This window comes from Atractosteus spatula, chromosome 6 (genome assembly GCF_055471065.1).
Source record: "Atractosteus spatula isolate fAtrSpa1 chromosome 6, fAtrSpa1.hap1, whole genome shotgun sequence".
Lineage (NCBI taxonomy): Eukaryota > Metazoa > Chordata > Actinopteri > Semionotiformes > Lepisosteidae > Atractosteus > Atractosteus spatula.
The window spans coordinates 19,209,472-19,235,715 of NC_142711.1; the positions used below are offsets into that span (position 1 = coordinate 19,209,472).

General features: G+C 54.1%; 1 protein-coding gene across 1 annotated transcript; it reads right to left on the bottom strand.

The window, feature by feature from the left end:
- Nucleotides 1-1,028: 1,028 nt before the first annotated feature.
- Nucleotides 1,029-19,075, bottom strand: rnf20 (ring finger protein 20, E3 ubiquitin protein ligase). The gene is made up of 21 exons (XM_088919420.1): nucleotides 18,959-19,075; nucleotides 17,018-17,191; nucleotides 16,353-16,520; nucleotides 15,782-15,932; nucleotides 14,061-14,237; nucleotides 12,525-12,640; nucleotides 12,246-12,392; nucleotides 12,066-12,140; nucleotides 11,381-11,500; nucleotides 10,842-11,021; nucleotides 10,519-10,654; nucleotides 10,248-10,369; nucleotides 9,108-9,264; nucleotides 8,012-8,252; nucleotides 7,597-7,714; nucleotides 7,127-7,276; nucleotides 6,113-6,325; nucleotides 5,541-5,666; nucleotides 3,020-3,160; nucleotides 2,266-2,367; nucleotides 1,029-1,428 (listed from the first exon to the last, which is right to left on the bottom strand). Exons 2-21 carry the CDS (start codon nucleotides 17,177-17,179, stop codon nucleotides 1,252-1,254), a joined length of 2,979 nt encoding a protein of 992 aa, XP_088775546.1. The 5' UTR covers nucleotides 17,180-17,191; nucleotides 18,959-19,075; the 3' UTR covers nucleotides 1,029-1,251.
- Nucleotides 19,076-26,244: the final 7,169 nt, after the last annotated feature.

Consider the following 26,244-nt stretch of genomic DNA (forward strand, 5'->3'; position numbering starts at 1 on the left):
CTCCCTCGCAGAGCTGCAGAGGCCTGCTGGAGTTCATCAGCGTCAACTCGCGCATGCTGAACAGCCCTGCCAGACATGGACGTCTGGAACCTCATCCCCTGCTTTGAACCCACACTGCCGGAGAGGGTCTGCGTGTCTCTGAGCACCCAACACACGCACACTGCCGGAGAGGGTCCGCGTGTCTCTGAGCACCCAACACACACACGCACGCACACTGCCGGCGAGGGTCCGCGTGTCTCTGAGCACACAACACACACACGCACACTGCCGGCGAGGGTCCGCGTGTCTCTGAGCACACAACACACACACGCACACTGCCGGCGAGGGTCCGCGTGTCTCTGAGCACACAACACACGCACGCACGCTGCCGGAGAGGGTCCGCGTGTCTCTGAGCACACAACACACGCACGCACACTGCCGGAGAGGGTCCGCGTGTCTCTGAGCACACAACACACGCACGCACACTGCCGGAGAGGGTCTGCGTGTCTCTGAGCACACAACACACACAACACACACACGCACACTGCCGGAGAGGGTCCGCGTGTCTCTGAGCACACACACACGCACACTGCCGGAGAGGGTCTGCGTGTCTCTGAGCACACAACACACACACGCACACTGCCGGAGAGGGTCTGCGTGTCTCTGAGCACACAACACACACACGCACACTGCCGGAGAGGGTCCGCGTGTCTCTGAGCACACAACACACGCACGCTGCCGGAGAGAGTCTGCGTGTCTCTGAACATACACACACGCAGGCACGCTGCCGGAGAGGGTCCACGTGTCTCTGAACACACAATGCACACAACACATGCACGCACGCTGCCGGAGAGGGTCTGCGTGTCTCTGAACACGCAACACACACAACGCGTGCACGCACACTGCCGGAGAGGGTCCGCGTGTCTCTGAACACACACACACTGCCAGAAAGGGTCTTGACACCATGTGATTTCAGAGACATTGTGCACAATATTGAGAACAATATTGAAATGATGAATCTAAATAAAGACAAAATAATTTTGAAAATACAGCGCTCTGTCCGGGACAGTTTTTAATTTCCTAAGAAACATGTAACACAAAGTCCACACAGAGTCCAAACAAAAAATGAACATCACACTCCGACTCTCAAAAGCAAGCTCTACTCAGCGGTTTAACGCCTACACCTGCCAGACAAGAGAGCGCAGCCGGAGGAGAGGCGGACAGCGCGACAGCGTCTCTCGGCCGGCTGCGGCTCCCCACGCTGCCCCCTCGCTATCCGATGTAGATGCGGTGGAAGTCGTTGGCACCAAAGGCAGCGTTGCACTTGGGGCACTTCCTCTGACGCGTGTCGTAGCGCGTCTTCACGCACTCGAAACAGAACACGTGGAAACACTTGGTCAGCACAGCGTCCTTCACCCGGGAGTTACAGCACGGACAGGTCAGACGAGCCTGAAAGAGCAGGAGAGAGAGGGGTTAATACAGTTCAGACACACTGACTGGACACTAGAGGACATTAACACTGCACTGAGAGAGAGGGGTTAATACAGTCCAGACACACTGACTGGACACTACAGGACATTAACACTGCACTGAGAGAGAGGGGTTAATACAGTCCAGACACACTGACTGGACACTACAGTACATTAACACTGCACAGAGAGAGAGGAGTTAATACAGTCCAGACACACTGACTGGACACTCCAGTACATTAACACTGCACTGAGAGAGAGGGGTTAATACAGTCCAGACACACTGACTGGACACTACAGGACATTAACACTGCACTGAGAGAGAGGGGTTAATACAGTCCAGACACACTGACTGGACACTCCAGTACATTAACACTGCACTGAGAGAGAGGGGTTAATACAGTCCAGACACACTGACTGGACACTACAGGACATTAACACTGCACTGAGAGAGAGGGGTTAATACAGTCCAGACACACTGACTGGACACTCCAGTACATTAACACTGCACTGAGAGAGAGGGGTTAATACAGTCCAGACACACTGACTGGACACTACAGGACATTAACACTGCACTGAGAGAGAGGGGTTAATACAGTACAGACACACTGACTGGACATTACAGGACATTAACACTGCACTGAGAGAGAGGGGTTAATACAGTCCAGACACACTGACTGAACACTCCAGTACATTAACACTGCACTGAGAGAGAGGGGTTAATACAGTCCAGACACACTGCCTGCACACTCCAGTACATTAAAATGAGTTTGACAGAGCAAGAAGAAAGAAGGAAGAGAAGTAGACAAAGTCAGACCTTGTAATCGTTAATTTCCTCGTTAAGGATCTCGTCACAGTTTGGAATGTTCTCGGGCTTCTTGGCTTTCTCCAGCTTCCGCCTCAGCTTGGAAATGTCCTCCTGGAGGAAGAGGTCATGAGGGCCGTTAACAGCCATAAAACAGAACCAATCACTGTGATCAGCTAGTGTCCCTGATCCTCTCAGGCGTTAATGGTCAGATAGATCTTTACTGTCATGAACTGAATGCGCTCCTTTTAAAATCTGTGGTCTGTCACCACAACACAGAGTGGTAAAATGTGTACACAAGGAACGTTTGTGTGAGGGAAGAACAGTTGAACCCAGTTTTATCATCAATTTATATTATTATTTTTTAACTTACTTGATTTAAGGAGCTATAAATGTAATCTATTAATTTAAACCAGATTATGGCTCTCAAATTACAACAGGCAGCTCTCTATGATATGATATCTGGGTATTAACAGTGTTTGTCACCTGAAACCTGCAGGAGTATTAAAGAAGTACCGTACTAGTCAAGACACTGGCCTTATGGAGCAATGCTCACTGAGGATGAGGGCTCTACCAGTCTGCGATATCATGAGATACCATGGGAGAAAGCCACGAGTCACACAGTATCTGCTCTTTACTGTGAGCTTCACCTCCAAACCAACCCCCTCATTAACCCACAGTCCGCACACAGCCATGCTCTTTCGCTCTCTGCTGCGACATCAGCATCCCATGAGTCACTGGGTCAGCGGGTGACCCCCATCAGCACCTGCGCTCTCCTGGCGTTGAAGGACTCCTTCTCCCGGGAGATGCTGTTCTCGATGACCTCCTCCCTCACGGCACTGAGTCTGGACTGGACGCTCTCCATTTGAGACCTGAGCTCCTCGGACAGCTGCACAGACTCCACTGCCTGCGGGAGAAAGCCACAGAGTAGGAGCTGCACTGTGAGCTGTGCAGTGCACACAGACAGGCAGTAGAGAGCAGGAGCTGCACTGTAAGATGTGCAGTGCACGCAGACAGGCAGTAGAGAGCAGGAGCTGCAGTGTGAGCTGTGCAGTGCACACAGACAGGCAGTAGAGAGCAGGAGCTGCAGTGTGAGCTGTGCAGTGCACACAGACAGGCAGTAGAGAGCAGGAGCTGCACTATAAGCTGTGCAGTGCACGCAGACAGGCAGTAGAGAGCATGAGCTGCAGTGTGAGCTGTGCAGTGCACACAGACAGGCAGTAGAGAGCAGGAGCTGCAGTGTGAGCTGTGCAGTGCACACAGACAGGCAGTAGAGAGCAGGAGCTGCACTGTAAGCTGTGCAGTGCACACAGACAGGCAGTAGAGAGCAGGAGCTGCAGTGTGAGCTGTGCAGTGCACGCAGACAGGCAGTAGAGAGCAGGAGCTGCAGTGTGAGCTGTGCAGTGCACACAGACAGGCAGTAGAGAGCAGGAGCTGCAGTGTGAGCTGTGCAGTGCACGCAGACAGGCAGAAGAGAGCAGGAGCTGCAGTGTGAGCTGTGCAGTGCACACAGACAGGCAGTAGAGAGCAGGAGCTGCACTGTAAGCTGTGCAGTGCACACAGACAGGCAGTAGAGAGCAGGAGCTGCAGTGTGAGCTGTGCAGTGCACACAGACAGGCAGTAGAGAGCAGGAGCTGCAGTGTGAGCTGTGCAGTAGAGAGCAGGAGCTGCAGTGTGAGCTGTGCAGTGCACGCAGACAGGCAGTAGAGAGCAGGAGCTGCAGTGTAAGCTGTGCAGTGCACACAGACAGGCAGTAGAGAGCAGGAGCTGCAGTGTGAGCTGTGCAGTGCACACAGAGGCAGTAGAGAGCAGGAGCTGCAGTGTGAGCTGTGCAGTAGAGAGCAGGAGCTGCAGTGTGAGCTGTGCAGTAGAGAGCAGGAGCTGCAGTGTGAGCTGTGCAGTAGAGAGCAGGAGCTGCAGTGTGAGCTGTGCAGTGCACACAGACAGGCAGTAGAGAGCAGGAGCTGCAGTGTGAGCTGTGCAGTGCACACAGACAGGCAGTAGAGAGCAGGAGCTGCAGTGTGAGCTGTGCAGTAGAGAGCAGGAGCTGCAGTGTGAGCTGTGCAGTAGAGAGCAGGAGCTGCAGTGTGAGCTGTGCAGTGCACGCAGACAGGCAGAAGAGAGCAGGAGCTGCAGTGTGAGCTGTGCAGTGCACACAGACAGGCAGTAGAGAGCAGGAGCTGCAGTGTGAGCTGTGCAGTAGAGAGCAGGAGCTGCAGTGTGAGCTGTGCAGTAGAGAGCAGGAGCTGCAGTGTGAGCTGTGCAGTGCACACAGACAGGCAGTAGAGAGCAGGAGCTGCAGTGTAAGCTGTGCAGTGCACACAGACAGGCAGTAGAGAGCAGGAGCTGCAGTGTGAGCTGTGCAGTGCACACAGACAGGCAGTAGAGAGCAGGAGCTGCAGTGTGAGCTCTGCAGTAGAGAGCAGGAGCTGCAGTGTGAGCTGTGCAGTGCACGCAGACAGGCAGAAGAGAGCAGGAGCTGCAGTGTGAGCTGTGCAGTGCACGCAGACAGGCAGTAGAGAGCAGGAGCTGCAGTGTGAGCTGTGCAGTGCACGCAGACAGGCAGTAGAGAGCAGGAGCTGCACTGTAAGCTGTGCAGTGCACACAGACAGGCAGTAGAGAGCAGGAGCTGCAGTGTGAGCTGTGCAGTGCACGCAAACAGGCAGTAGAGAGCAGGAGCTGCACTGTGAGCTGTGCAGTGCACACAGACAGGCAGTAGAGAGCAGGAGCTGCAGTGTGAGCTGTGCAGTGCACACAGACAGGCAGTAGAGAGCAGGAGCTGCAGTGTGAGCTGTGCAGTGCACACAGACAGGCAGTAGAGAGCAGGAGCTGCAGTATGAGCTGTGCAGTGCACACAGACAGGCAGTAGAGAGCAGGAGCTGCACTGTAAGCTGTGCAGTGCACACAGACAGGCAGTAGAGAGCAGAAGCTGCAGTGTGAGCTGTGCAGTGCACACAGACAGGCAGTAGAGAGCAGGAGCTGCAGTGTAAGCTGTGCAGTGCACACAGACAGGCAGTAGAGAGCAGGAGCTACAGTGTGAGCTGTGCAGTGCACACAGACAGGCAGTAGAGAGCAGGAGCTGCAGTGTGAGCTGTGCAGTGCACACAGACAGGCAGTAGAGAGCAGGAGCTGCAGTGTGAGCTGTGCAGTGCACGCAGACAGGCAGTAGAGTAGTAAAAGCACTATAAGCTATACAGTGGAATGTGCACAAACAGTACTGCAGTAGAGCACAGGGGACAGTCACTACAGGAGAGCGTGGGGCAGTCAGGAGAACAGGCAGTACAGACCTTGCGCTTGTTCATCTCCAGCGCCTGCGTCCTGAGCGCCAGCTCCCTCTCCGCCGTGCTGATGGTGCCCTGCAGGAGGCGCTCCTTCTCCTCCAGCTTCCTCACCACCTGCAGCTGGGCGTCCACCTGACCGAGAGGGGAGAGCTGGAGCGTCACAGCCACAACAACACACAAGCACAGGCCCCCGGGGCGCGCAGGAACGGCAGCGGTAACTCCGCCGCCGAAACGCTGCGTTTTCTTTCTTCTCTTTTCATCATGGGATAAACCTTTTACTCGCTAACTACTCCTGCCCTCATCAGGCAGGGCTGGACTTGGACAGCACTGGAGTGGAGACCCCTGGGGAAACAACAGGTTGCTGCTATATGTGGCCCTGCTGGACCAGTAGGGGGCGCCTTTCCAGCTGGACCAGAACTTCCAAACCAGGTCGCCAATATGGTGACGAGGGAGGTCACCCCTGCCGGGGAATACTACTGGAGGACATGCTGTCCTTCGGATGAAAAACTAAACTGAGGTCATAACTGCCTGGATCGTTATAGACCCCAGTGCAGTGGCAGTGATATCACTCTCTGTACCTGAGTCTTGAGGGTCAGTAACTGGTCTGCCAGCTCCTCCTTCTCCTCCTTCAGCAGCTTGTGGATCTGGTTGGACTTGATCCTCTCGCTCATGAGCTTGAAGTTGGCATCATCCTTCTCCCTCAGCTGCTGCATCAGCCTGATGTTCTGCTCCTGCATGTCTTCAAAGGCCTGGCCTGTCACATCCATCTCACTGAGGAGAGCCTCCTCCTCCTGGGAGAGAGAGGTCAGTACTCAATACACTGTTCATAAGAGCAGGAGTGTTCCCCTCAACACACTATTACTGCTGTACTGACACAGAGAGGTTAGCATAGTGTTTGCTGCTCCTGGTCTCTCACAGAGATCAAGTTTCAGCTCTACTCTCATAACCTTAGGGGCTGCAGCAGAGCCTGGCACTGCTGGAGCAGTACTGTCAGACCACCTGGACAAGATCACAGTCGTGGTTTTTTAGAAGAGAGCTAGATCTCACTGAACACCATCACAATGGAATTCTACAGGACCCTAAAGAGACAATACACACCAAGTATCTGAAGGTAAAACACAACAAAGAAACAGACACTGGTGAAGTACAGGCTAAGTGACCTCAGTCTGGCCACATAAAGCTGGATACAGACAGACCTGACTGTCCAGAGATAACGGGCTATTCTCCCACTGCCAGCAATGGAAAGCAGGGACAGAGATGCACTTTCTTATACGCTGAGAGAAATACTCGGGGAGTAGACATACTTCTCTAATCCCAGAATTCCCACACCTGCCAGAATTAGAACAGTTCCCAATCTTACTGGGAGAGGGGGGAGGGAACTCAATTGAGCTGGATGCCCAGTATGTGATCACCAGTCAGAGCCTGAGGAACAGTGAGCCTTTCTCTCAATGGTTTGTTATGTACATGACTGTTCAATGTCTGTCCTGTAAATGCTGTGTTCATTATATCTATTTTGGCAAAAGTGCAAGTCTTCGGTCAAGCGATAAGTCTCTTTGAATGTGACAGTACAAAGTGCAGGACTGGAAAAGTACCTGCTTTGCCAGGGAGAGTTTCTTGTTCAAGGTATCAATCTGCTCCTCCACAGATCGGATCTTCCTCAGGGCCTCCTCGTCTGCCATCTTCTTCCCCTCCCTCCTCTCCCTCTCCTCCAGTTCCCGCAGGCGCTGACGTAGCTCCTCCGCCTAGGAAACAGAAAACAGTGTTCATGTACTGGAGTGTCCAGTCAGTGTGCCTGTACTGTATTAACCCCTCTCTCTCAGGGCAGTGTTAATGTACTGGAGTGTCCAGTCAGTGTGTCTGGACTGTATTAACCCCTCTCTCTCAGTGCAGTGTTAATGTCCTGTAGTGTCCAGTCAGTGTGTCTGGACTGTATTAACCCCTCTCTCTCAGTGCAGTGTTAATGTCCTGTAGTGTCCAGTCAGTGTGTCTGGACTGTATTAACCCCTCTCTCTCAGTGCAGTGTTCATGAACTGTAGTGTCCAGACAGTGTAAATGTACTGACCTCTGACTTGGCCTTGCGCTCTGCAGCCATAAGCTGCACTTTATCTCTCTGCTCTTTGGGGGCAGAGCGGTACATGTCCAGCAGCAGCTTCATCTCCCTTTGGGATTCCTGCGCCTTCCTGGAAAAATGCACACAGAGCTGAGCGCACACAGGCACGCACACGCACCGCTCCCCTCGCTGTGTGGGTCTGTCTCCATGTGTCACATCTCCGGTGTATCTGTCCTGCCTGCACTGTAGCACAGGAGCACACGGGCTCTCCCAAGATAACGCAGTGACACACTCGCATTCTCTCTCCCCTTGAGAGCAGAGCAACAGGTCAGCTACTTTCTCTCCGACACACAAACAGAGGAAGAGTACAGCATTCACACACACAGTCGATCTCGATGGACTCCTCTCATACGCTGATAACACTCACTTCAGCTCCGCCCTCACGATCTTCAGCTGCTCCACCTCCTTCCTCTTGACTCCTCCAATAACGGCGCAGCGCTCAGGCCCCGTGTCCTCCGATTGGCTGCTGGAGCCTGCCCTCTCACGCTCCTCCTTTACAGCCCCGCCCCCTGCCCGGGACGTCGCTGCCTTGTCCCTGTCCCTGTCCTTCTCCTCCTCCCTGGAGCCTGCCTCGCTGTCCGCCCCCGGCTCGGCCTTCACCACAGGACCTGGAACCAGGGAGACAGACGGGAGGGGTTATGGGTTAACGCAGGACAGACTCAGGGACTCCACAGGCCACCTGGCGCTGACCCGGACATGAGAGACAGTACAGGGCTGGCGGGTCACAATGTCTTTCCAGTGCAAAACGCCAGAGATTGCACCCGTGCACTGCACGTGCACCTTCATCGCTTCAGGAAGGATTTCAAGTAAACGTCTGTTCAAAAAGCCTTCAATTTCTATATTTGGAGTTTCTGACACCACTCCTAAAGGCTTCAAGAGTAGAGTCGTTTATTGCCACATGTACACTGGGATTCTTAATCGCGCTGATCTCTCGGGACAAACACAGTACAACAGACAGAACCACACAAAGTAGACGGTACAGTACATTACAAACATGAATAGTAACAGGAACAATAAATGTGGTAGAAAAAAACATGGTAGATCATGTAAAAAGTGCACAGTGCAGATGTGTGTTGAGTCTGAGGCACTGCATAGTTAGCTGCTGAGGATGTGCACTGCAGTAGGGTAGGAGCTGTTCTTCAGTCTAGTGGTCAGAGCTTTAATAATGCGGTACCGCTTGCCAGAGTGCAGGGGGGAGAACAGTTTGTGTCTGGGATGGCTGGGATCCTGAATGATGGATTGGGCTTTATTGCGACAGCGGATGGTGTGAATCTCGCCGATTGATGGTAAATTACATCCTATAATCCTCTGTGCCGTTGCCACAACCCTTTGTAGTGAATCTCTGTTATGCAACGCTTGTTCAACTCTGTTAGTTTGTTACTATATTATTAAATTAATAACCTAGGTCCTGAACAGTAAAAAACGGTCAGGTTACAAGACACCAAGTCACAAATTGCTTCTACCTGTGGATGTGGGTGTGGCCGGACTGGGCTCTGGCTCCGCCTTCACCGTGATGTCACTAGAGGTAGAGGGCGTGAGGGGGGAGGCGGTCTCTTCCTTCACATCTAACTCCGTGCTGGACTGTGACTGGAGGAGGGAGCTGCCCTTCACAGCACGGGCCTATCGCAGACAGAGCGGTGGAGACTTTGAAGTCAGTCGAAGTGCAGACAATACTTTGAACCCTGTACAAAACTCTCCACTACCCCTTTCTCTCTGACTCTAATTCACTCACAACCACACTCAAATCTGAAATGGAATCAAATAAAATGTGACAAGTATAAAAAGTATTAATTTTTCCCCCAAGATGAATCAAAAATAGGAACATAATACCATTTGTGTTGTATTAACTCCTCTTTCTAACTTCCTACCTTGCCATCTTCAGTTCATATTTATCTTTTCTCAGTGTTTCTCTGTCACCTCCCTCAGTTGTGTGAGGCTTCGCTCATTCTGTACTTCTCAGTGTGTCCCATGATCTGCTGCTTGTGTCACCATGGCCAATTTTAAACAGTACCTCCTCGTACGCGGCCCCTCACCTTGCTCAGCTCGACCCCTCGTACGCGGCCCCTCACCTCGCTCAGCTCGACCCCTCGTACGCGGCCCCTCACCTTGCTCAGCTCGGCCCCTCACCTTGCTCAGCTCGGCCCCTCGTACGCAGCCCCTCACCTTGCTCAGCTCGGCCCCTCGTACGCAGCCCCTCACCTTGCTCAGCTCGGCCCCTCACCTTGCTCAGCTCGGCCTCTCGTACGCGGCCCCTCACCTTGCTCAGCTCGGCCCCTCACCTTGCTCAGCTCGGCCCCTCGTACGCGGCCCCTCACCTCGCTCAGCTCGGCCCCTCACCTCGCTCAGCTCGGCCCCTCGTACGCGGCCCCTCACTTCGCTCAGCTCGGCCCCTCGTACGCGGCCCCTCACCTTGCACAGCTCGGCCCCTCGTACGCGGCCCCTCACCTTGCACAGCTCGGCCCCTCGTACGCGGCCCCTCACCTTGCACAGCTCGGCCCCTCGTACGCGGCCCCTCACCTTGCTCAGCTCGGCCCCTCGTACGCGGTCCCTCACCTTGCTCAGCTCGGCCCCTCGTACGCGGCCCCTCGTACACGGCCCCTCACCTTGCTCAGCTCGGCCTGGGCCTCCCTCAGTCTCTGCTTGTACTTCTGCACCTCCCCCTTCATCTGCTGGTTGTGGTTCTGCAGTGTGCTGATCAGGTGACGCATCTCTCGGTTGATGGGGCCTGCGACGAACACGATTGGGCGCAGTCAGCTGACAAACTAGTGCACTAGCAAACAGCGGCCCTCACTCGCACTCACAGTGAAAATAACTAGCCCAAACCTCACATGTCATTAAAGCCTTGACCACCCAATTAAAAGAAAGCAGACCAACCTGCTTGCTCATTGGCTGCGAGCGTCTGTTCAAATTCGATCCTCAGCATCTCATACTCCTTCCTGACCTGTGCCAGAGTGTCCTCTAACTGGATCACCTCTGTCCGCACCTTCCTTTGCAGACTGACCTCATCATTCTGAGGGAGAGAGAGGGGTTAATAGAGTCCAGACACACTGACTGGACACTACAGTACATTAACACTGCACTGAGAGAGAGGGGTTAATACAGTCCAGACACACTGACTGGACACTACAGGACATTAACACTGCACTGAGAGAGAGGGGTTAATACAGTCCAGACACACTGAGTGAGAGCAGCATTACCTCCATGTGGTCCAGCTGCCTTAATCTGGCTCCCCTAGTGGTGTTGAGTCGTGCTCGTGTTTCATCCAACTGAGCCTTGAGCTGCAGCGATTCATTGTAAAGCACAGAAAACTGGGACTGCAGACAGCGGTACTCCGAGGACTCCTTCACAGCGCTCTCCGCACGAGAGCACAGCTCCACCTGAGAGAGGAGGAGGGCACAGGTATGACTACAGCACACTGCGGTCAGTAGCCTGCAGTCTACAGTGTAGCGCACAACAACACCCCATACTCACAATAATGCAGTGTATAACAGCTTAAGCACAAGTCTTAGATATCAATGCATGCCAGCTTATAAGCTTTCCTGCTGGTCTTCTGCCAATTTTGTACCTTGCCACACATACAATTTCCAGTCAAGAAACAGCACTGAAATGTCGTTTGCACGGTGACTGATTCTTGAAGTGACTGTGGTATGAGGAGACCGCTCAGTACATGTAGTCAGTGTAGCGCAGCTGAACACTGTCCAGCACAGTATGACCTCGCCGCCCTGCAGAGCCTTACCCTCATGTTGCTGTTCTCCTGGCTGATCTGCTGCAGGTCCTGAGTCAGCCTCTGCAGCTCGCTGAGACGATTCTCCGCCAGCTCTCGGTTCTCCTCCAGCTCACTGTTCATCTCCTCGAACTGGGCGCAGAGGGAGGGCGGGACACCAGGAAACAGAACACGGAGCAGGTTATTCACGGTCGGGCCAGCGCACGGAGTGATCGACGGGTCCGCCCGTCTCCTCTCGCGACGACCATGACCCCTTCCTCGCGGCTCCTTCACCCAGCCATGCCGATGAAGCAGACACCCCCGCTTCTCTCAAGAAGCGCTAGATACCCGATCCGGGGTCGTCATCCAGCTCACCGCCAAGCAGGCAGGAAGGGCTTGACAACCTCCTCCCATTCGTAACCGTGATGGCTAACCCTCATCTGAGAGGACAGCTATGATCCTGCTGTCTGAACAGATCCTCTCTGTATAAACTGGTGCTCTTTCTGGTGGGCGTGTGAAGGTCGAGCCACCAACAGCCAGGAGCTGACGGCAGAGAGAAGTCTGGAAAAAATGAAGGAGCCGCGCGAGCCACAAGAGACAGTTTTCGTTAAAGCAATGAAGGAGCGGGCTGCCATTAATGACGTTTTTTACGCTCCCTTGCCCGGGCTCGTGAAACGATCATGGCTCTGCGAGACCCCGCAGGCGCTGCCTCACTCACCTTCCTCTTGTTGATGGTGATGGTCCCACACACGCTGCTGGCCTCTCCACACACCTTATAGCCCTTACTGTTCACCTGCGCAGAGAGAGAGCCAGGTCACACCGGCAGACAGGCACACAGAGGGATCTGAACACAGCACTGTTCAGGGACTGACTCTCCCCTCCTCTGACCCCTGCTCACCCTCTCCAGCACCTCCCCCAGGTGAGCGTTCAGCCTGTTCTCCCGCCGGCGGATCTTCTCCATGTCCCACTGCAGCTCCTCAATCCGGACCTGGAGCTCACTGACCCGGCTCTCCGCACACTGGACTGCACTGCTCAGACTCTGGGACTGAGAGAGAGGGGTCAATACGGTAAATTAACTGTTATAGTACAGTACTCTCTCTTGCACTGAGGGAGAGTTAATAGTGTACACCAACTGCAGCTACAGTAGTAATACCAATCAATATTGAAGTGCAGGTACCTCTGTGGTCATATGAGCATGTTTCTGTTGCAGCTGGTCAGTCAGCTGCTGCAACCTCTCATTCTCCTTGGACAGGATGGAGTTCAGCTGAGACACCACCTGCCACACGGCACTGTCTGTGAAGAAACACACACTGTGACAGCACCTGCATGTCCTACAGTACTCTCTGTAGAAAAACACACACACACCCTTCGTGTCCTACAGTACTCTCTGTGGAAACACACACACTGTGACAGAGCCTGCATGTCCTACAGCACTCTCTGTGGAAACACACACACTGTGACAGAGCCTGCATGTCCTACAGCACTCTCTGTGGAAACACACACACTGTGACAGAGCCTGCATGTCCTACAGCACTCTCTGTGGAAACACACACACTGTGACAGAGTCTGCATGTCCTACAGTACTCTCTGTGGAAACACACACACTGTGACAGAGCCTGCATGTCCTACAGCACTCTCTGTGGAAACACACACACTGTGACAGAGCCTGCATGTCCTACAGTACTCTCTGTGGAAACACACACACTGTGACAGAGCCTGCGTGTCCTACAGCACTCTCTGTGGAAACACACACACTGTGACAGAGCCTGCAGGTCCTACAGCACTCTCTGTGGAAACACACACACTGTGACAGAGCCTGCATGTCCTACAGTACTCTCTGTGGAAACACACACACTGTGACAGAGCCTGCGTGTCCTACAGTACTCTCTGTGGAAACACACACACTGTGACAGAGCCTGCGTGTCCTACAGCACTCTCTGTGGAAACACACACACTGTGACAGAGCCTGCAGGTCCTACAGCACTCTCTGTGGAAACACACACACTGTGACAGAGCCTGCATGTCCTACAGTACTCTCTGTGGAAACACACACACTGTGACAGAGCCTGCAGGTCCTACAGCACTCTCTGTGGAAATACACACACTGTGACGCACCTGCGTGTCCTATAGTACTCTCTGTAGAATAACACACACACACCCTTCGTGTCCTACAGTACTTCCTGTGAACACACAGTGACAGCGCCTGCGTGTCCTACAGTACTCTTTGTAGAAAAACACACACACACACACACACACACACCCTGCTTGTCCTACAGTACTCTCTGTGGGGACACACTGTGACAGAGCCTGCGTGTCCTCCAGTACTCTCTGTGGAAACACACACACTGTGACGCACCTGCGTGTCCTACAGCACTCTCTGTAGAGAAACACACACACACCCTGCGTGTCCTACAGTACTCTCTGTGGAAACACACAGACACACACTGTGACAGAGCCTGCGTGTCCTACAGTACTCTCTGTGGAAACACACACACACACACACACACACACACACACACACACACACAGCACCTGTGTGTCCTACAGTACTCTCTGTAGAAAAACACACACACACCCTGCGTGTCCTACAGTACTCCCTGTGGGGACACACTGTGACAGCGCCCGTGTGTCCTCCAGTACTCTCCGTGGAAACACACACACACACTGTGACAGAGCCTGCGTGACAGGACTCCGCAGCGGACGGCCAGCCCACCTTGGCTGAGCTCTCTCTCCAGCTGGCGCACGGTGGCCCACAGCACGTCGTACGCCTCCACCAGGCGGCTGGTCAGCGCCCGGCTGGACTCCACGCGCTCCTGCAGCTCCGCCTCCATCTCCTCGCTGCTGCTGCTGGCCAGCGTGGCCAGGAACGAGAGCGCCGCCTCCCCCTGGCCTGCAGGACACAGGGGACACAGCGCCGCGCTCAGCCTCCGGCATCCAGCCCCGAGGACAACAAGCCGGGGGCTCTAAAGCTCCGAGCCTTAGGTCACAACACAACTCCCTGCCGGCGGAGCCTCCCTTCACGCTGGAGTGTTTTCCGAGCCGACTGCAGCTGCCCGCTGCCCGCTGCCCGCTGCCCGCTGCCACACCGGCACGCCCCTGTGGGGAGACTGCGCCGGCCTGCATGCGCGGACCCATCCGCCCCACCCGATCCCTTCACTCGGGCACCCCCACCAGAGCAGGACAGGGGCTCCCAGACCGCGGGACAGCAGCCTGCGGCCGCCGTCTTGTCCCACGCAAGCAAGCGCTGCGTGTCCGCGGCGCCGCCCTGCCAGTGCGCTGCCGAGAGCAGGCTCCTGACATGGCTCCGCTAGAGCCCAGAGCCACCGCTGTGCTGTACAAGAGGGGCTTCCTAGTGTGGGGAACTTCGGCTTGCGGAACGTAACCCCTAGGTCAGTCAGGCAGCGACCAGTAAAATAAAGCTCTGAGCACAGGGCTGCACCTCTAGAGCAAACGCCCCTTCAGACACGGTGAAGCTGGGCTCGAACAGACCCACAGTACCGGGGCAGAACACCAGGGGAATCCTCGCTGCAAGGTGTCAGTACAACAAGCCCCTGGCAAACATTTTCCTTACACGCATTCGAGGATACAACGATAGCAGCTCTATTCATATTGAGCTCTGTCTGAGTTGATTTTATTCCATTTCTATTGCACTATTACATACTATTTTGTACCCTTCTTTTGAAAATGTAATTTTGTGATTTTTACCCCCCTCCGGTGAGCTCGTAGAGAAGACATTTCATTGCCAGCCACTACTGCTGCGCGCTGCATTGTTGTGCATTTGACACATAAACTTTGATTTGATGATCTGATTGGGATCCACCCCAGAATTTTCTACCACTTAATCTTGCACGACCCCCAGTTGGGGGGATCTGCCAGCTTGCAAAGCATCAGTGAGCTGCGAGGTGTGCTGGCTTGAGACGGGTCCCACACTGCCTTTTGATGCCTCCGACGTGTCCTGTACATGTTACTGTCCACTATGGCACTGGACTCGGGTGGTTAGCAATACTTGCTCGTGCAAAGAAGAGGGAGTGATAATTAAGTAAACAGAAGTGAAAGCCGTCAGTGAGATGAATTAATAATTTAAACTGGCTCCCGTGTGCATGAGAGAGGGAAGAGCCCAGCTGCTGAGCGATCTAGATCCCGGGTGAGAGGTAAGAACGACAAGGGTTTGATAAGTCCTGGTGAGGGACAGAGTGACAGTGCTGCTGGACGGTGGTCTACAGCTCTTATAATGAAGAAAATCCGAGCGAGCATATGACGTGCAAAAGCAACATTGCTCAAGAGTCCTGATACACATAAGCAATATCACGTAAATAAGTGCAAGATTTGTCAAAAGCTTTACAATATTTCCAAAAAAGTACTGAGCATTTTGCTTCCTGTAAAGTGACAGGACAACAGCCCTGCTAGCCCTGCCCCTCCGTCTCCCTCTCTTACTCTTGCAGTCTCGTCCTCGCTCCTGGTTACTGTCCCCATCCGGCTCAGGAGTCTCCGGCTTCAGGCTCCGCCCCTCCGAGGGCGGCAGCAGGTCCCCGAGCTCCGCCTGCAGGTCGTAGCGCCGGCCAATCAGGCGCACGTTCTCGTCGAACTGAGGGAGGGGGGGGGAGAGCGGCAGGTCAAAACAGGCGCTCTGAACGAACCAACAGCTCCAACCGCAGGCACGCTCGTTTCCAGAGGCTGGGCGCGATATACACAGCGCGGCGAGAACAGGATACACAGACGGATAGCGCGCATATCACGAGGACTGTCTAGACCATCTGCTTCAATCTGCTTCATCTGCATTGGCAAACATTAATGCAAACAGCATAAGCCACACGCAGGATATAACTCAAGTCCGGAATCGTTATTAAATATTGAGCAGAAACCACAAACGGCCTGAGCATTCCAGGCGCAACAGGGCCACACCTGAGCGTCACAGGCATCTCTTCCAGCTGCTTGAAACTGAGCCTTTCATAGCCACAGTGGTGTGTGAGCAGCGCCCACTGACGGACCAGTGTCGGGGCATTACCTGGTTCCAATAGCGGTTCAGGATGAGCAAACTGGCATCATCAGTTGCTTGCCGTCTCTCCAGCCTTTCAGCTCGATCTCGCAGCTCATCCTCAATCACCTGCCTCTGGTCAAGAGCCTCTCCCAGCTTCCTGTTCTTAACCTGGAGAGCTCGGATATCCTGCTCCTCCTGGGAGAGAGGGGGGTTAATACAGTCCAGACACACTGACAGGACATTAACACTGCACTGAGAGAGAGGGGTTAATACAGTCCAGACACACTGACTGGACACTACAGGACATTAACACTGCACTGAGAGAGAGGGGTTAATTCAGTACAGACACACTGACTGGACACTACAGGACATTAACACTGCACTGAGAGAGAGGGCTTAATACAGTCCAGACACACTGACTGGACACTACAGGACATTAACACTGCACTGAGAGAGAGGGGTTAATACAGTCCAGACACACTGACTGGACACTACAGGACATTAACACTGCACTGAGAGAGAGGGGTTAATACAGTCCAGACACACTGACTGGATACTACAGGACATTAACACTGCACTGAGAGAAATGTGTAACAAGACGTCTTCACAATATCAGTCTGATAGGAGACAATGTATGGACAGCTGACAGAGCCAGGGTGATGGCCTGATGTTGGACAGGGGGTGGGACTCACAGTGTTGGACACTCCCCCCAGCTTGATGACCGTCTCCACAGCGGTGCTGCCGCCCGCAGCTCCCCCGTCCTCCGCCTCCCTCTCCCCCTCCCTCTCTCGCTCCCGCCGCTTCTCGGGGGGCCCGGAGGTCAGGGGGTCAGCAGGGCGCTTCAGCCCCGACATCGCTGGCCCAGCCTAGGAAAGAGAGCAAGTCAGGAGGCGCCGGCACAAGCTGCGGCACATATCCCACGGTGCACCGGCCCGCTCCCAAGATGCAGCTGGAGCAGGAAGTGCTGCAGGCGTGAGAATTTCTCAGCCTCTCGCCAAGACGCGACCGCAGGCCTGTCTGCCTGAGCCAGAGGAGGAGACACACTGCTCTCCCTGGCAAGCCTGGTTTCTCCACACCTTTGATTTGATGATCTGATTGGGATCCACCCCAGACCTTTCTACCACTTAATCTTGCACGACCCCCAGTTGGGGGGATCTGCCAGCTTGCAAAGCATCAGTGAGCTGCGAGGTGTGCTGGCTTGAGACGGGTCCCACACTGCCTTTTGATGCCTCCGATGTGTCCTGTACATGTTACTGTCCACTATGGCACTGGACTCGGGTGGTTAGCAATACTTGCTCGTGCAAAGAAGAGGGAGTGATAATTTAGTAAACAGAAGTGAAAGCCGTCAGTGAGATAAATCAATAATTTAAACTGGCTCCCGTGTGCATGAGAGAGGGAAGAGCCCAGCTGCTGAGCGATCTAGATCCCGGGTGAGATGTAAGAACGACAAGGGCTTGATAAGGGCTCCCCCTCCCTCGGCCCAGCAAAGCCACTTCCTAGACTCGAAGCAACAAATAAAAGCAGAGGTGAAGTCTCAGGACTCAACCACTCTTACTGGCACAGAAGCTCAGGGAATCTCTGAAACCCGTCCGATTCAGTTTCTGTTGATTGCGACGGCGTCTCAGATCAGCCCCCTTGTGTGGGGAGTTTTAAAGACATCGGGGTGTCAAGTTGTTGAAAGTGCTCTGCTTGCTGCCAGGGGCCCCGTGGAGAATCTACCTGCGTCCCTGTAACAGCCGATAAACCCCACAGGGCAGCTCAAACGCCACGTCCTGCTCGCTCCCGTGTTCCGGAGAGCACAAGAGAGATCAGCTCGAGTGAAGACCCGGAGAGCCAGAGAAAGAAGCTCAGCTGCAGACTGCAGAGAGCCAGAGAACACAGCTCCATCAGAGTAATGCGCAGAGACAGGGCCACTACAGAGCCAGGACTGGGAAAGGGCTTTCTGGCCTCTTGATGGCCTGAAGTAGTCTCTGTTGGGAATCGGGATCAGGAATACTCCGAATGAAGGGAGACTCAGCTTCCTTGCACATTCAGACAGATAAACTCTCTCGATTGAGGGCACACACGCCCTGAGTGACTACACACCCCAGAGCTGGTGACATGCTCCATTATAAGAAAGTCTTGAGCACAGCTGGTTGAGCAAACCAATTCAAGACTCATCTCATGAAGTGGCTGCAGGTAAGACAGGCAGGCAAACTCCCACTGCCCAGCAGTCTGCTCCTCTCCAGGTTTTACCTGCTGCAAGCTCTTGTACAGATGAGAATTAATTTCGCTGTCTCTGACAGAAGCCGGGGAGCCCCAGTAATTTTACTAACGGGGAGACCGGCGAGCCCCGGGAAATTTTACTAACAGGGAGACCGGCGAGCCCCCGGGAAGTTTACTAACAGGGAGACCGATGAGCGCCCGTAGTTTCTCAGTGTTGGAGAGAGCAGTGATCTCTAGTAATTTTACTATCTAACGCAGAAAATCTTTTATATCAGCACAGAGAGATGCGGTACGCGCTACACCCAACACAAACACACAGCTTACACACACGTTCACCACTACACGACCAGGGCAACTACACAACACTAACATTATCTTCTCATTCACCTCCTGTGCTAAAGTCATTCATAGCGTCTTCGTTTTCTTACCGAAAGTTCTCCCGAAGTCTTGCCTTTAACGCCGGTCTCAGTGATTCATTTTTTAGATTTGTGTACACCTCCAGCTCCCACCCTCTCTATCCCCGTCTGCTGCTTACGGAAGCGGAAGCAGAAGCTAAACCACAACCTGCTTTATTTGTTGGCGGGGCGCTCTCAGGGTGGAATCGCGCCACCTGGTGGTGGGAGGTCATATCGGCATGGGCAGGGACTCGATTACTGTGGGATCACCTCAACTGATAATACTGCTCCTGTGACATTATTATTAGTATTATACTATAGCTGGGTAGCTGCGTCAGCATGCGTAGGCTGAGAAGGAACAAGTAATAGATTTATTCCATGCTGAAAAGAGAAGAAAGGAAACACAACGTTTCGGCCGTGGAGCCTTCTTCAGGTGTGAGCTTACACACACACCCTCACACCTGAAGGAGGCTCCATGGCCAAAATGTTGTGTTCTCTTTCTTCTCTTTTCAGCATGGAATAAATCTATTACTTGTTCCTTCTCAGCCTACGCATGCTGACGCAGCTACCCAGCTGAAGTATAATACTAATAATAATACCCCTGCTTACTGGAATAGGCTCTGGCTCCCCCACAACCCTGAACTGGAGTACTTAGAAAATGGATGCAAGAAAGATATATCTATATTTATTTGATGTGCATCCTCAGTGTGTCACTATAGCGCACTGGGCTACACACTGACAGGAGCGCTCAGTGTGTCACTGTAGCGCACTGGGCTACACACTGACAGGAGCGCTCAGTGTGTCACTGTAGCGCACTGGGATACACACTGATAGGAGCGCTCAGTGTGTCACTGTAGCGCACTGGGCTACACACTGACAGGAGCGCTCAGTGTGTCACTGTAGCGCACTGGGCTACACACTGATAGGAGCGCTCAGTGTGTCACTACAGCACACTGGGCTTCACTCAGAGAGGGTCTGATCTTCCTGTTGAGGAGTCTAAGTGAAAGGCAGGCCAGGACTGTTCCATACAGAACCATATCTTTGACGCCTCATAATAATCTTCAACTCATTGCATAACCAGACAGCTACTTAATAGACAGAGAAATTAATATCAATTCAGTCCTGCAGCAAACTGCAGCACGGTGTCTTTCTGGAAGCTAATACTTCAGCTGTGGGTCAGGGTTCACATTGTGTAACTGTCTCTTATCTTCAGTGCTTGGAAAGATAGCACTGCCTGACTGAGTCATGGAGCAATTTCTGGGTAAGAATGATTAGATCTGGGAGTTAAATCTTAACCACATTCATTGTGGTCTGTGTTTCAGTCTAGGGAGATGTGGCCATGTTTGTCTCTTTCTGTACTGAACTTGAAGTGTATTTATAATTTAATTAATCAATCTTTATTGCCTCTAAGGGAATTTGTCTTGCAGATCAAGAGCTCATAAAAATATAACATACTGTATATGACAAAATTAAAATGCAACAACAGTACAATAACATGACACAAGACAACATTTATCAACATCACTCAATGAGAACTCTTGGAATATCGCTTACATTTCCAGCATGTACATGTACACTCAGTGGCCAGAATATTGGGAACCCCGAGTCAAAATGAACAGATTCATAGCAGGCAGTGTATCTGATCTTCACAACCACTGCTCACACCTGCCCAATCAGACACTCCACTGCTCACAACTGACACCTGAGACACTCCACTGCTCACACCTGACACCTCAGACACTCCACTGCTCACAACTGACATCTGAGACACTCCACTGCTCACACCTGTCACCTGAGACTCTCCACTGCTCACACCTGACACCTCAGACACTCCACTGCTCACACCTGACACCTGAGACACTCCACTGCTCACACCTGACACCTGAGACACTCCACTGCTCACACCTGACACCTCAGACACTCCACTGCTCACACCTGTCACCTGAGACACTCCACTGCTCACACCTGTCACCTGAGACACTCCACTGCTCACACCTGACACCTGAGACACTCCACTGCTCACACCTGTCACCTGAGACACTCCACTGCTCACACCTGAGACTCTCCACTGCTCACACCTGACACCTCAGACACTCCACTGCTCACACCTGTCACCTCAGACACTCCACTGCTCACACCTGACACCTGAGACCCTCTACTGCTCACACCTGACACCTCAGACACTCCACTGCTCACACCTGACACCTCAGACACTCCACTGCTCACACCTGACACCTCAGACACTCCACTGCTCACACCTGAATCTTGCTGGAAGTCTACATATCTCTTCTTGTGTTCTTTAGATAGATGATAGATAGATACTTTATTGACCCCATGAGGGAAATTTAGTGTAGTTTCAGTCCTGAGTGCTTGTTTGTGGAGCTAACTGAGACACTGCACTGAGAGAGAAGGGTTAATACAGTCCAGACACGCTGACTGAACACTCCAGTACATTTACACTGCACTGAGAGAGAGGGGTTAATACAGTCCAGACACGCTGACTGAACACTCCAGGACATTAACACTGCACTGAGAGAGAGGGGTTAATACAGTCCAGACACACTGACTGGACACTACAGGACATTAACACTGCACTGAGAGAGAAGGGTTAATACAGTCCAGACACACTGACTGGACACTACAGAGAGTTTGAGAGATGGTACTGTAAGGAAGGATGATGCAGTACTCTGTCTGGGATGTGGGGCAGGATGTGCAGGGAGTGAGAGGAGATACTATGTGTTGGAGATATAGTGAGATAGAGAGAGCTGGAAAGATACAGAGAGAACAGAAGGAATTCAGCACAATAGCAAGGTTTGAATTCAGCCTAGTGTGTTTACTGCTGTGTTTGTTCCACAGAGTGCTGATCTTTGCTCCCCCAGCCAGTGTGAAATCATCCGAGCCCAGCGTGAACACTGCACTCTGACAGAGTGGAGCTGCAGCAGCCCATTGGGACTGTAGCCCCTATTGTAACAGGACTGCTCTACTGCACTGGGACTGTAGCTCCTATTGTAACAGGACTGTTCTACTGCACTGGGACTGTAGCCTCTATTGTAACAGGACTGTTCTACTGCACTGGGACTGTAGCTCCCATTGTAACAGGACTGTTCTACTGTACTGGGACTGTAGCCCCCATTGTAACAGGACTGTTCTACTGTACTGGGACTGTAGCTCCTATTATAACAGGACTGTTCTACTGCACTGGGACTGTAGCCCCCTATTATAACAGGACTGTTCTACTGCACTGGGACTGTAGCTCCCATTGTAACAGGACTGTTCTACTGTACTGGGACTGTAGCTCCTATTGTAACAGGACTGTTCTACTGTACTGGGACTGTAGCTCCTATTGTAACAGGACTATTCTACTGTACACTCTGATAAGAGAAGATCACTTTAGTGGCCATATACAATTTCTTGAATTAGGAATTTGTCTTTTCCGCATACCCCAGCTTGCTCTCCATGAGACACACAGACAGGGAGAGAAGCTGGGGGTCAGAGCGCAGGGTCAGCCATTAACCCCTGGAGCAGTTACAACAGAATAGGATTCCTCTGCTGGCTGCAGGATTTGAACCAGCAACCTTCCAGCCACAGGCGCAGATCCTCAGCCACAGAGCCACCGCAGTCACTACAGACACACTCGTCAGTCATAAAAAGGCTAACAGGTGAGTCATTAGGGACACCCAGATGTGACAAGCACGATCGTCAGTCTCTACAGGCGCAATGTCGTTCTGCTCCTGTGAAATGCAGCAGGTAATGAAACTCTTCCAGAATGCATGTCCCCGGAAGAACGACAACAACAGACCTGACTCATCAGCAGCGTCGAGGTGTTGATTTCACAGCAACGTATCTCTCTCTAAAATCATTGGCTCTTCACTCTCTCCCTCGCTCAACACCTGCTCATCGGCCTAGGGGGGTGGGGAGGCTCTTCTCGTTATTCACCGCAGTGATTCTAGTGCATTCCAGCGAGTGTGACAGGCTGCTGGCGGGCGGGCCGGACTCTCAGTAAATCCACGCCCGTGAGCACATGTGCGGGTCTGCCGGGAAGCCACTGTGGGCTGCAGGTGGGAGGATCAGGCTCTGGGTTGTGGGTTCGAGGTTCGACTGCCTGGCCTCTCTGCCTGAGGCAGAGGGAGAAGTATCACCCGGGGCAGCACAGTGGCACAGTGGGCAGCATTGCTGCCTCACAGCACTGGGGCTGGGGTGCTGTCTGTGTGGAGTTTGTATGTTCTCCCTGTGTTCAGGTGGGTTTCCTCCCACAGTGTAATGACCTACGCACATGTGCCAAAACACAGCGACCCTGCGCTCTCCAGCAGCGTCACTGGAGAACTACAACTTAATCAGACCAGGAATATGAGTTCTTTCTCCCAGTATGGAACCTCATGTACTGTTGTCAGGTATAAAGTCCTCTTCCTGAGTTAATTAGACCAGGAGCATGAGTTCTTCCTCCCACTGTGGAACCTCGTAGATTGATTTCAGGGATAAAGTCCTCTTCTTGTCTCTCAGGGATCAGAGATGGAAAGCACTGACCTAAGCATTACAAAGTAATACACACACGGGACGTGCACAGCGCCACCAAAACAACACTCATTACGCACTCCCCCAGCACACACCGGGACTCAACCAGGAACAAACGGCGAACACAACAAGCCCACCCCCCACCAGCCACGCCCACTTCGCCCCCTTTCGACCAATCGCATCGCGAAATCCTCAGACCGCCCGCCAACGCCCCCAGAGCCCCGCCCCGTCACCACAGAACCACGCCTTCTTGGTTGGCGTCACGATGGGCCACGTCACGAATCGATTTGATCCACAAAGCGGCACTTTAAATACTGCGACCTGAAAGCGCTCTTGCACTCCGTTCGCCTCGCAGGCACAGCGTGTGGAGGGACTCGAGACTCCGTCTTCTTCTGCAGTCACAATCTGCGATCAAGTGAGTTGCTCTGTAGTTGTTAATGGCACTGTCAGGGGGGTCAGTGGGGGTCCCCAGGAGGGACAGACCGCCTGGGGAGCGGGTCACAGGTAGAGTCCGTGCAGTTCAGAATGATTATTGAACGCCTCGTTTGCAAGGTGAGGTATCTGTGCAAGGTAGCTTCACTGCAGCTGCTGCAGGTGTAAAAGTGTGTTAATTAAACGCAACCAAGCTGGAACACCTGTGCGCGCGGCAGCTGGGGTTTGAGCGCGCAGAGCTGTTTCAGGAGCTGTGTCCCACGGGACTCCGCTGGACTGGACCCCTGGAGCCGAAGAGAGGCCGGGCGCTGAGAGGTGGGCGGGCAGGACAGGTCCAGTGGGGAGGAAGCGGGAACTGGAGATGTTGTTCGAGTGGCTGAGGGCGGAGCACACCGGGCTGGGCTGCTGAAGTCCGGGCCTTGGTCCGAATAGGGATGAGAAGCCCGGCCAGGGCTCACGACTTCTGCTGCTCTAGCGCGACGTACTGCCCACTGTATTACAGCTGAGCTGAACACGGAGAAGCGATTATGAAGCTAAACACTATTGCTGGTGTTCGCGCGGGGCTGCGGGCTCGGGGTGGCGCGCGCGTGGTACCCGCCCCGAACTGGCCTGGTTCTGGTTCTGGAGCTGCACCGACACCGAGCTCGTGAAGACGTTCACGGGGGTGCAGAAACTGTACTTCGTCATTGAGTTCAAAGAGGTTTCATCTCGATTTTACGTCGTTTTGACTTTTTTTTTCATTTGTCGTGTCGTTTTTACGTCTCGTAAAGCGTTCTGAGGCTTTTTTTAAAGGCTCTGAAACGCGTTGTGACCGGCCGTGGAGCGGGGGACCCGTGGAAACGGCAGCCCCCCTGCAGAGACACGGGCGCACCCACTGGTGTCGAGTACGCGCACCGCCGGCAGCCCCGTGAACTCTGCCCCCCCTCACGGTCACGGTCAGCCCCCAGACTGAAGTTCAGCAGAGGAAACCAGGCAAATATTGACTGAGGGGGTGGGGAGAGGGAGGAGGCTGGAGAACTGAACTGACAGCATTGTTTGTGCTGGAGCTCCTGAGGGCTGCTCTTTAGCCTGCAAGGATGACTGAGCAACAGCACTGAGACTCCCATTGCACAACTGCCTGGCTAGAGCCCCAGGATCTGCCAGCTGGAGGCCCCTGAGCCTCGCAAGGGGGCTGCTCCGGTGCCTGCCCGCCTGCCCGCCCGCCCCTGAGCCTCGCAAGGGGGCTGCTCCGGTGCCTGCCCGCCTGCCCGCCCGCCCCTGAGCCTCGCAAGGGGGCTGCTCCGGTGCCTGCCCGCCCCTGAGCCTCGCAAGGGGGCTGCTCCGGTGCCTGCCCGCCTGCCCGCCCCTGAGCCTCGCAAGGGGGCTGCTCCGGTGCCTGCCTGCCCGCCCGCCCCTGAGCCTCGCAAGGGGGCTGGAACACCTGTGCGCGCGGCAGCTGGGGTTTGAGCGCGCAGAGCTGTTTCAGGAGCTGTGTCCCACGGGACTCCGCTGGACTGGACCCCTGGAGCCGAAGAGAGGCCGGGCGCTGAGAGGTGGGCGGGCAGGACAGGTCCAGTGGGGAGGAAGCGGGAACTGGAGATGTTGTTCGAGTGGCTGAGGGCGGAGCACACCGGGCTGGGCTGCTGAAGTCCGGGCCTTGGTCTGAATAGGGATGAGAAGCCCGGCCAGGGCTCACGACTTCTGCTGCTCTAGCGCGACTCGCAAGGGGGCTGCTCCGGTGCCTGCCCGCCCCTGAGCCTCGCAAGGGGGCTGCTCCGGTGCCTGCCCGCCTGCCCGCCCCTGAGCCTCGCAAGGGGGCTGCTCCGGTGCCTGCCCGCCTGCCCGCCCCTGAGCCTCGCAAGGGGGCTGCTCCGGTGCCTGCCCGCCTGCCCGCCCCTGAGCCTCGCAAGGGGGCTGCTCCGGTGCCTGCCCGCCTGCCCGCCCCTGAGCCTCGCAAGGGGGCTGCTCCGGTGCCTGCCCGCCTGCCCGCCCCTGAGCCTTGCAAGGGGGCTGCTCCGGTGCCTGCCCGCCTGCCCCTGAGCCTCGCAAGGGGGCTGCTCCGGTGCCTGCCCGCCTGCCCGCCCCTGAGCCTCGCAAGGGGGCTGCTCCGGTGCCTGCCCGCCCGCCCCTGAGCCTCGCAAGGGGGCTGCTCCGGCTCCCGCCGCGGAGCGTGTCAACATGAGCCTGGCTGCAGTGTTACAAGCCAAGAGCTTCATTTGGTCAGGTCTCAGAATCTCCTATCAATGCTGTGGATGGACCAGTAGGTGGTTTTCCCTCTGGACTGCAGCTGTGATGCACTGTGCAAACGCAGACCAAATTTAATAACCACACTGACCACAATAAACCAGTGGTAAGGTACTGTAGTGTTCAGTCAGTTAGTATGTCTGCGATGAATT

Bases quoted from the DNA above. Each gene is read 5' to 3' on its own strand.
- rnf20 (XM_088919420.1), bottom strand. From the start codon at position 17,179: ATGTCGGGGCTGAAGCGCCCTGCTGACCCCCTGACCTCCGGGCCCCCC. The intron at 10,370-10,518 runs GTTGGTCTGCTT...TGTTCGTCGCAG, and splicing joins CGCAGCCAATGAGCAAGCAG to GCCCCATCAACCGAGAGATG. The intron at 6,326-7,126 runs GTACTTTTCCAG...TCTCTCTCCCAG, and splicing joins AACTCTCCCTGGCAAAGCAG to GAGGAGGAGGCTCTCCTCAG.